Raw genomic sequence first — 11,056 nt, forward strand, 5'->3', positions numbered from 1 at the left:
GTAGTTAAGTGCGTGTGTGTAGTGGTAGCGGGGTGTGTGTTTGTGTTGTTTATGTGTATGGGGTACACACACACACACACACACAACACACACACACACCACACACATACACACACAACACCCACACACACACACACCACACACACACACGCGTTGGACCAAAGCGCCATGCACATGAATCTTAATGTCTAATATTTTTTCTTTAATTCGCATTTTCCCCTCTCAGATGTGGACCAATCTCCCCAAATTTAATATATTTGCTTCGGGGCCACAGCAGGAATGGGACAGAGCAAACAAAGAGGGAAGTGACATAATAAATAGAGAAAACAAAGGCAGAAAGGGAAAGAAATGACGGTAATGATGATAAAGATAAAGATGGCGTTGATAATGATGTAGAAGTAGAACATAATTAAGGTGATGATGAGGATAAAGTTTGTGATGATGTGTGATGATGATGATAATGAGAGGATAAAGAAAATGAAGTTTGATTGAGGATAAAGAGTTTATGAAAAATGAAGTGTGATGAGATGATGATGTGATGATATAATGAGGGGGAGGAGGAGGAATTAGATGAGGTGATGATGATGATGATGATGATGATGATGCTGATGATGTTTGATGATGTTTAAGAGATGATGAGGGTTTGATAAAAGAATAGCAGAAAAATAGATGATGAAAAGGGAATCGAGAAGACTAAGACTTCAATCCCCCTTTTGGGAATAGGACGAATCACTTCCCTTTCAGCCAGTCTTGACACTTTACACTTCCTGCTGACACCCAATGACTACCAACAGGGAACTGCCCACTCCTCCCTAGCAGTAAAGTTCAACTTCCCTTTGATTCTTTAAGAATCTCACCCTTACGTCGACCTGACCCAGCTGTCAAACCATCGATAAAAGCCCCCCCCCCATACCCTGGCACCCACACGGCCGTGACATCCACACGTTCTCATATGCCTGCTACACACTCTCGCTTTACCGCCGCTAACCTGCCATGCCCTGTGTCGTGCCTCGTGGTCACTTGTTCTCCTGCGCTGACGGAGAAGTCGCGTCCTCTCTGGCACGCCGTCAGCCGCGAGGAAAAGAAGGGAGGGAGAGGACCGGGGGAGCCTTAAAGGAGGTGTGCGTATTGTTTCCAAGGGAACTGTCGACCTTAATAGAATTTGGCAAGGCAGTTGGAGAGCAGGTGGTGCAAGAAGATGCTAATGCCTTGTGATGCCTGTGACGCCCAACGAGTTTATTTGACAACAGGAATGGAGGGGAGGGCAAGTGGGGGCGAGGATATATAGCCTGCATATATTTGCAAACACTAAGGCACGCATACATGGGCCCGGCACCAATTTCGCGCACACACACACACACACACACACACACACACACACACACACACGCACGAACTCACACACATATAATCACGCATACAAATACGTACGCACGCCCTAGGGGACGCAAGGGGAAAAAGGGGAGAGAAAAAGAAAAGAAAAGAAAAAAAAAAAGAGAAGAGGCAAAACACAAAGAGAATCGCAATGAAAGATTAAAAAATAGCAAAAAGAGAGGGAGATTATACATTTTCTCCTCAGCCACTTCAGAGGTTGGGATTCCGGCCGAAGATATTAAACCGTATTTTTTTCCTTTAACAATAAAGCAAACGGGGAGAAAAAAGAAAAGAGAGAGGGAGGAAAGGGGGGGATGGATGGAGGGGGGAAGGAGGGGGGATAGAGGGGGGGATGGATGGGAAAGGGTTTTTTAAGGGGGGAGAAGGGAGGAGAGATAGGGAGGAAGGGGGAAAGAGAGGGAAAGAGAAAGAAAAGAGAAAAGAGAGGGGGAGAAAAAGGGGAATAAAAGAAGGGGAAAAAAGGAAGAAGAAGAGAGAGAGAGGAGAGAGAGAGAGAGAGGGAAAATATATTTTTTCGGGTTTTAAAATAAAGTAAAAAAGAAAGAAAAGAGAGAGGGAAGAGGTAAAGGGAGTGGAGGGAGGGAGGGGGGAGGGAGGGGGGGCAGGGGGGGAGGGAAAAGAGGGAGGGAAAGGGGGGGGGGGGGAGGGGGAGAGGAGAGAGGAGAGAGAGAGAGAGGGGAGAGGGGAAGAGAGAGGGAGGAGGGAGAGAGGAGGAGAGAGAGAGAAGAGAAAAAAAAAAAGAGAGGAAGAGAGAGAGAGAGAAAAGAGAGAGAGAGGAGAGAGGGAGAGGGAAGGAGAGGAGAAGAAGAAGAAGGGAGGAGAGAGAAGAGGGAGAGAAGAAAGAGGAGAGAAAGAGAGAGAAAGAGTTAGAAAAGGAGGAGAGAAGAGATAGAAAAAAGAAGAAAGGGGAGAGAGAGAAAGTGATGGGAAAGAGAGAGAGAGAGAGAGAGGAGGGTGAGAGAGGGAGAAAGATGAGAGAGAGAAAGAGAAGAGTTTAGAGTGAGAGAAAGAGGAGAGAAGATTAGAAAAGAGAGAGAGAGAGGGAAAGAGTATAGAGAAAAGAGGGAGGGAGGAAGGTGAGGGAGGGAAAGAGAAAGAGATGTGTAGAGAGGAAGAGAGAGAGAGAGAGATAGAGAGAGGAGATAGAGAGAGAGAGAGGGAGAGCGAAAGAGAGAAAGTTGGAGAGAACGAGAGAGGAGAGAAAGGGAGTGAGAGAGAGAGAGAGGGACGGAGAGAAAAGAGATAGAGAGAAGGATGGAAAAAAGAGAGAGGGAGTGAAAAAATGAGAAAGAGAGGAGAGAGATGAGAGAAAAAAGAGAGAGGAGAGGATGAGGATGATGAGAGGGATGAAAGTGATGAGAGAGAAGAGAGAGTGAGTTTAGAGAGGAGATAGAGAGAGATGAGAGAAAGAAGAGAGAAAGAAGATAAGAGGAGAGAGAAGGAAGAGAGAGAGAAATAGAGAAAGAGAAGGAGAGAGAGAGAAGGAGAGGAAGAGAGAGAGGAGAGGGGAGGAAAAGGAGGAGAAAAAAGAGAGAGGAGAGAGAAAGGAAAAGAGAGGAGAAGAGGAGAGGAGAGAGGAGAGAGAGAAGGAGAGAAAGAGAGGAGGGAGAGAGATGAGAGAAAGAGAGAAGGAGGAGAGGAAAAGAGAGAGAGAGGAGGAGAAAAGAGAGAGAAAGTGAGAGAGGAGAGAGAGAGAGAGAGAGAGAGAGAGAGAGTGAGAGATGAGAGAGAGAAGTGAGAGGAGGAGAGAGGGGAGAGAGGAGGAAAAAGGGAGAGAGAGAGATTGAGAGAGAGAGATTGAGAGAGAGAGAGAAGAAAGAGGAGAAAATAGAAAAAGAGGAGGAGAGGAGAGAGAGAAGGGGAGAGAGAAGGGAAAAGAGAGGGGAGGAGAAGAGTAAAATAGAAAAGAGAAGAGAGAGAGAAAGATGAGAGAGAGGAGAGAGAGGAGAGAGAGAGAAGAGAGAGAGAGATGAGAGAGGAGAAGGGGGGAAAAGAGAGAGAGAAGAGGGAGAGAGAGAGAGATGAGAGAGAGAGAGAGGAGAGAGAGAGAAAGGGGGGAAAGGGAGAGAGCGAGAGAGAGAGAGATAGGAAGAGAGAGGGGAAAAAGAGTGAGAGAGAGAAAGAGGAGAGAGAGAGAAAGATGAGAGAAGAAGGGACAGAGAGAAAGAGGGAGAGAAGAGAGAGGAGAGAGATGAGTGAGAGAGGAGAGAGAGATAGAGAGAGAGAGAGACAAGAGAGGAGGAAGAAGAGAATAGAGAAATAAGAGAATAGGGGTGAGAGGAGAGAGAAGGAGAGAAGAGAAGGAGGAGAGACAGAAGGAGAGAAAGAGAGAGTAGGAGAGAGAAAAAGAAAGAGAGACAGAGAGGGGAGAGAGAGAGAGAGAGATGAGAGATGAGAGATGGATGAGAGAAAAGGGATGAGGGAAAAAGAGAGAGGAGAAGAAGAGAGGAGAAAAGGAAAGAGAAAAAGGAGGAAAGGGAGAGAGAGGAGAGAGGGGAAAGAGAGAAAGAGAGAAAAGAGGGAGAGGGGAAAAGATGGGAAGAGGAGGAGGAGAGAGATGAGAAAGGAGAGAGAAAGTGTTGAGAGAGAGGAGGATGAGAAGGAGAGAGTTGATGAGAGAGAGAGAGGAGAGAGAGAGGGAGGAGGAGTGAAGAGAGAGAGAGAGGAGAGGAGGGAAAGAGAGAGAGAAAAAAAGAGAGAGGAGGAAGAGGAGAGAGAAGATCGAGAGAGAGCGAGAGGAAGAGAGAAAAAAGAAGAGAAAAAGAGAGTGAGAGAGAGAGAAAAAAAGGGGATTAGGAGAGAGAGAAAGAGAGAGAAAAGAGGGAAAGGAAGAATGGGAAGGAGGTGTTTGGTGAGGAAGAGAAAAGATGAGAGGAGAGGGGAAGATGAGAGATGAGAGAGGAGGAGAGAGAGGAGAGAGAGAGAAGGAGAGAAAGAGGAGAGAGGAGAGAGAGAAAGGAGAAGAGAGAGAAGGAGAGAGATAAAAAGAGGAGAGAGAGATGAGGAGAGAGAAAAAGAGAGAGAGAGAGAGAAAGAGAAGTGAGAGAGAGAGAAAGAGAGAGGAAAGAGGAGAGAGAGAGAGAGAAAAGGAGAGGAGAGAGAGGGGAAAGGAGAGAGAAAAGAGAGGAGAGAGAGGAGGAGAAAGAGAGAGAAAAGATGAGAAGACAAGAGGGGGGGGGAGAGAGAGGAGAGAGGGGTATGGGGGAGAGAGGGTGAGAGTGAGAGAGAGAGATGAGAGAGGAGAGAGAGAGAAGAGAGAGAGGAGAGAGAGTGGGGGAAAAGAGAGGGGAAGAGATGGGAGAAAGAGAGTGAATGAGGAGAAAGAGAGAGGAGAAAAGAGAGAGGAGAGAGGAGAGAGAGAGAGGAGAGATGAGAGAGAAATGTGAGATGAAGAGAGACGAGTGAGAGAGAGAGAGGAGAGAGAGAAAGAGAGAGAAAAGGAGAAAAAGAGAGTGAGAAGAGAGGTGAGAGAGAGAGAGGAAAAGGGGAGAGAGAAAAGAAAAGATGAGAGAGAAGAGAGAGAGAGAGAGAAGATGGAGAGAGAGAGGAGTGAGAGAGAGAGGAAAAGAAGATGAGGAAAGAGAGGAGAGAGGAAGAGGAGAAGTGAGAGAGGAGAAGAATGAGAGAAAAAGGGAGAGAGAGATGGTGGAATGAGATGGGAGAGGAGAGAGGAGAGAAAGAGAGAGAGAAGGGAGAGAAAGAGAGGAAGAAAGGGAGAGAAATAAAAGAGAGAAGTGAGGGAGAGGGGGGAAAGGAGAGGAGAGAGAGTGAGAGAGGAGAAGAGAGAGAGAGAGAAAAGGGGAAGAGAGAAGGAGGAGAGAGAGAGGAGAGAGATGAGAGAGAGAGAGAGAGAGAAGGGAAAAAGGGGAAAAATGAGAAAGAGAGAGGAGAGAGAAGAGTTGAGAGAGAGAGTGAGAGACGAGAGAGAGAGAGAGAGAGATAGAGAGGGAGAGAGGGGAGAGTAGAGAGATGGAGAGGAGAGAGAGAGACGAGAGAGAGAGAGAGAGAGATGGAGATATGAGAGGGAGAGAGGGAGAGAGAGAGAGAGGAGAGAGTGAGAGATGGAGGAGGAAGAGGAGAGAGGACGAGAGGAGGGGAGATAGAGAGAGAGAGGGGGAGAGAAGAGGGGAGAGAGTGAGGAGGAAGGAGTGAGAGAGAGAGGAAGAAGAGGGAGAGGAGGGGGGTGTTTGAGAGAGGAAAGATGAGTGAGAGAGGAGAGGAGAATATGAGAGAGAGAAGGGAGAAGAGGAGAGAGAGGAGGAGAGAGAGATGAGGAGAGAAGAGAGAAAATTTGAGAGAAATATTGAGAGAAAGGGAGAGACGAGAGGAGAGGAGAGAGAGAGAGAGATAAAAGGGGAGAGGAGAGAGAGAGGAGAGATGATCGGAGATGGGGAACGAGGAAAGGAGAGATTTTGAGATATTAGAGGAATTGGAGGAAGGGCGATAGAGAGAGAGAGAGATGATATGAGGATGAGAGAGGGGGGCGATGGGTGAGGGGGAAGAGAGGAGAGAGGGGAGGGGAGAGAGAGAGAGAGAGAGATGAGAGAGAGGGAGAGAGAGAGAGAAAGGAGGGGAGAGAGAGGGTTTAAATGAGAGAGAGAGAGAGATGAGGAGAGGGAGAGAGAGAAAGAGAGAGGAGAGAAGAAGATGGGAAGAGAGGATGAGAGATGAGGAGAGAGAGAGAGATAGAGAGATGGAGAGAGAGAGATCGAGACGAGAAGGAGAGATGAGAGGAGAGAGAGATGAAGATAGATCGAGTCGTAGATAGAGATAGCGACAAAGAGAGAGATGGAGATAGATCGAGTAGCAGATAGAGATAGCGACAAAGAGAGAGATAAGAGGAGAGGCAAACAGAGGAGGTGCAAAGATGGAGATAGGGCGATCGAGCGCGAAATATATTGTAGTACAGTGTCTTACGCACTGCAGAAGACTTGCCCAAAGGAGCGTTCAAATAACAGAAAACGGCTAACAGATAGAGGGAGACTAACGTAAAATATTTAGCTGTGATATTCTCTCTCCCTCTCTTGGAAAATGATGATCCGCTGTGGCGACCCCTAAACCGGAGCAGCAGCCAAAAAAAAAAAAAAAAGATTCTTTCTCTCTCTCTCTCTCTCTCTCTCTTCTCTCTCTCTCTCTCTCTCTCTCTCTCTCTCTCTCTCTCTCTCTCTCTCTCTCTCTCTCTCTCTCTCTCCCCGTCTCTCCCTAACTTCCCCCCTTTCTCTCACTTTCTTTCTAACTCTCTCTCCCCTTCTCCCTCTCTGTCTCTGCCCCTCCCTTTAACTCCCTCACTCTTCTCCCCCCAACCCACCACACACACACACACACACACACACACACACACACACATATGATATATATATATATATATATATATATATATATATATATATATATATATATATATATATGTATATATATATTCTCTTTCCCGCCGACAGGGAAGACCCCGCAGCCCGGCGAACAGCAGACGGCACTCACCTGTCCTTGGGAGGCTCCATATCCACCTCGAAGGTCTCGAAAGTGCTGACATTTTTGAAGTTGAGTTCCTCCTTCGGCAGGTTGGTGTTCTCCCATGAAGGCGTGAGGCGGACGGGCTCCACGCCACCCAAGAAGGGCTGTTTCTCGCCTCCCGACTCGCCTGCGGGAGAGACAACAGGGGCTGGTGAGATGAGGATGATGTGGCAGAAAAACAAGAAAAATAAATACAGCGATATATTTCGTACGATAATGTTTAACTGATAAGAAACGGTAATGTCAACAAAATATATGGAAAAGATAGGAGAGAGAGAGAGAGAAAGAGGGAGAAAAACATTCAACACAACGTTAACAATTCTTCTGGTTCATATGCAAATTCTCTTTGTACTTTTTTCTGAGAGTAGAGCATATATTAACAACACAAGGTGCCTTTGGTTGGACGCAGTGCCTTTAATATTTATAAACTAGGCAAATACCAGTCCAACAAGAGCATCTGTCTGACGTCACTCATTGTTTGTCTCTGATGTATAATTTTAGACGAGTCCTCCCGAGGTGGAAGCTCAAGAAATGTATAAACACTTCTCGTTTCATGAAAAAAGTTGTGCGTCTAAGTGTTTGCGCTTGTCTTGGTTGCAGTATGTGCGAAACTGTCCCATGAAACTTGGCAGTGTTTGAGAGACAAAGAGACGTTGGAAGGAGTTTATTCTGTAATCTCACGATTTCAAAGAATATACAGCAAAGTACCCACCGACGGCTATCCTAACAGTTTTTTCTGAAGATGTAAGCTTTCATGCATTTCAACATAGCACGAGAAAGTACGAGTCGCATCTCCTCAAAATACATTAGTTATACCCTTAGCCTTTCACAGAAAATGAGCAACAAAATTTTATCAAAGAAAACGACTAAGCCTCATGTTTGACGTGAAACTCGTCTTTTTTATTTTCTGAAATACATCCATTGATATTCAAAACATTTCACTACATTAGTCCATTACAAATAATTTAATCAAAGTATATGATCGAATGACTGGCTAATTACTCAAAAAAATATAAATATAAGCAGACTGCCACAACAACAACAAAAAATATTTCGAAGCTACTCAACGATATATTCCTCTGCATCACTTACCTAAAATATAACTAAAACTATACCAAAAGGCCAAACCGAAAAAAAACAAAAAACACGTAAGCCTTCCAGGTATTAAGCCAGATTATTTCAGGGGGAAAATACATTTATTCAGACCAGTTCATGCAAATATTCACTTCATTTTCTACGCCATTGCAGAATTCCATATGAATTACGTAAAGGGTTCGGTAATACACACAACAGAAGGGGGGAGGGGGGGGGGGGCACTGAACGGGTGTTCTGAACGAATCAAAATAAGTGGCATAAAGAAAAATATCAAATAATAAAGGAAACATAACAAACGAAAACAAATATCACCCTCCCTTTGACTTTGTCTGTTTTTATTACTAAGGACATTTTTATATTATTGCTTTTAATTTTTTATATATTTAATTCAATATACTCCTCCTCCTCTCTCTCTCTCTCTCTCTTTTATATATCCATCAATTGAATATCTTCCTGCTTATCGTTTTTTTTTTGTCTCTCTCTCTTTCTCCCTTCTCCTCTTTTTCTCTCCCTGTCTCTAGGGAAAAGTTAAAGACAAAAATAATCCACTTATTTGTTTTCCTCTCCCTCTTTCTTTCCCTCCTTCTCCTTCTCTTTCTCTCTGGGCAACAGTCAGAGACAAAAATAACCCAACCAAAATAGAGAAGAAGAGGGACGGAAAACAAGGGCGATAAAACAACATAAACCGAAGAGAAGGGAAACCGGGCCAGCGCGGGCGGGCGGGCGGCCGGGGAAGCGACGGCTGAGCTAACCGGTTCAATCATCCGATCGCTCGGAAATGAAACACGGTCGATCGCTTTCCGGCACGGGAATATGCACTATCACCCCCCCCCCCCTTCTTTTTTTTCTAGGTACAAGCAAAATCTACGGGTCTTGGCTACATTCCTGAAAAGAAATAGAGACATATGCAAAGGTAGAGACAAATTTTATATCTTAAAAACCTTTACAGCAAAGGTCAGTGACCCTATCACGGGCCTTTTAACCTCTTTCCTCACCTATCTTCGTCCTGCCGTCCGTATCGGGTGGAGCCGGCATAGTGATGGTGATGGTGACCTACTCTGACCTTATGATGACGCGCGTCTTTCCCTTGGACATCACACTGTTTGAGGCACTTTGGTATTTCTTACGCACACTCTTTCGCTCTCACTCGTTTTTCTATTTTCTATTTCCTTTTTCTTTTCCGTTTAGATTTTCCTTTTTTTTTTCGTTATGACCTTCAGATTTTCAGATTTTTTTTTCTTTTTTTTTCTTCTTTCAATCGTTTTACCTGGAATAAAGAGTTAGAACGTTATTCACCTTCACGCGATTTTCGTTCTCACACTCGAACCCGCGCGCTTGTTTCCTCTCCGCGATATCCCTTAAATGATTTTCTTCCACTTCGTCCGGATGGCCTGATCTACGACTTCAGATTAGGCTTACGCAGCAGCTGACAAGGCGAGGGAAGGCATAATCGCCGCCGTGTCATAAACTTGGCACAAACGGACTACCCCAAGTCAAAACACACTTCGACAGATATCAAAGCTCTGCAAAAAGCTTACCCATAAATCTCTCTTTCTCCCTCTCGAACATCAAAAAGCTTCTTGACTTAAATATTTGCCCGACATGGGGAGATTGCCATCTTTCATTCTTAGCCATTTCTTCCTCCTCCTCCTCCTCCTCCTCCTCTTCTTTCTCCTCTTTTTCTTCTTCTTCCTCTTCCCCTCTTTTTCTTCTTCTTCCTCTTCCCCCTCTTCCCCCCTCTTCCCCCCCTCCTCATCCCCCTCCCCCTCCCCCTCATCCTCATCCACTTCATTCTTCTGCTCCCCCTTCTCCTTATCCTCTTCATTCTTCTCCCTTTTATCTCCATCCTTCACACTCCCTCTCCTTCTTTCCGCTCTTACACTCCCTCTTTCCCGCTTACACTCATCCTTCCCTCTCACCGCCTGCGTGAAAGCAGATCAAGCACACGCAGAGGAGCAGAAGCCGGGAGAGCTGTGCTAAGGGGAAGCTCTACGTGAATACATGAATAAAGATGCTGACACTTAGTGGGGGAGGGGGGAGGGTGGAAGGGCGGAGAGGGGGGGAGGGAGAGTGGAAAGGTGGAGATGGGGGAGGGAGGGAGAGTGGAAAGGCGGGGATGGGGGGAGGGAGGGAGGGAGGGAGGGAGGGAGAGTGGAAAGGCGGAGAGGGAGGGAGGGAGGGAGGGAGAGTGGAAAGGCATAGAGAGGCGGGGGAGGGTGGAGTGGAAGGGAAAACGGAAGGACGAGCGGGGGTGGGAGGGATGGGGGAAAAGAGGAGGAGGAGGAGGCAAATGTAAAGGAAGAAATTGACAACAACAACGATCATGAAATTAATGAGGGCGATGAAGAGGATGAGGATGAAGATTATGAATAAAAATTAAGTGAAAACAAGCACAGAGAGAGAGAGAGAGAGAGAGAGAGAGAGAGAGAGAGAGAGAGAGAGAGAGAGAGAGAGAGAGAGAGAGAGAGAGAGAGAGAGAGAGAGAGAGAGAGAGAAAGAATGAGAGACGTCTGAAAGGAGTGAATGCGAATAAAAAAAAGAGAAAGAAAGAGAGAGAGCGAGAGAGAGAGAGAGGGTGGAGAGGTGTGGGGGGGGGGGGGGCAGAGCGAGTAAGACCACTGGCTGTTATTATTCGTTTCCAGCACTCGAATGCCTTTTTCCAACTTCCGCTGCTCACAGTCAAAACACAATGCATTTTTGTACTTGAGCTGCTGAGTAACTTCAGTCACGTTCGTATTCTCTCCTCTCTCTCTCCCTTCTCTCTCTCTCTCTCTCTCTCTCTCTCTCTCTCTCTCTCTCTCTCTCTCTCTATCTATCTATCTCTCAATTTATCTATCTATTCTATATCTATAGCATATCTATCTATCTATCTAATCTATCTATCTATCTCTATATAAATATATAGATACATCTACATACATCCACACATACATACGTAGAAACACATAGACACACAATCACATATACATAAAACATAAAACAAACAATCACACACACACACCACACACACACACACACACACACACACACACACACACTCACACACCACAACACA

At 45.7% G+C, this 11,056-nt stretch overlaps 1 protein-coding gene across 1 annotated transcript in view; it reads right to left on the reverse strand.

The window, feature by feature from the left end:
* Positions 1-9,512, reverse strand: part of LOC125035802 (equilibrative nucleoside transporter 1-like) — a 103,706-nt gene extending 94,194 nt beyond the window's left edge. The window contains exons 1-2 of the mRNA XM_047628018.1: positions 8,997-9,512; positions 6,874-7,033 (exon numbers count right to left, since the gene is read on the reverse strand). Of these exons, the coding sequence (XP_047483974.1) occupies positions 6,874-7,033; positions 8,997-9,036 (200 nt within the window). The 5' untranslated portion in view covers positions 9,037-9,512. The remainder of the gene's footprint in view (positions 1-6,873; positions 7,034-8,996) is intronic.
* Between the last annotated feature and the right edge of the window lie 1,544 nt (positions 9,513-11,056).

This window comes from Penaeus chinensis, chromosome 20 (genome assembly GCF_019202785.1).
Source record: "Penaeus chinensis breed Huanghai No. 1 chromosome 20, ASM1920278v2, whole genome shotgun sequence".
Lineage (NCBI taxonomy): Eukaryota > Metazoa > Arthropoda > Malacostraca > Decapoda > Penaeidae > Penaeus > Penaeus chinensis.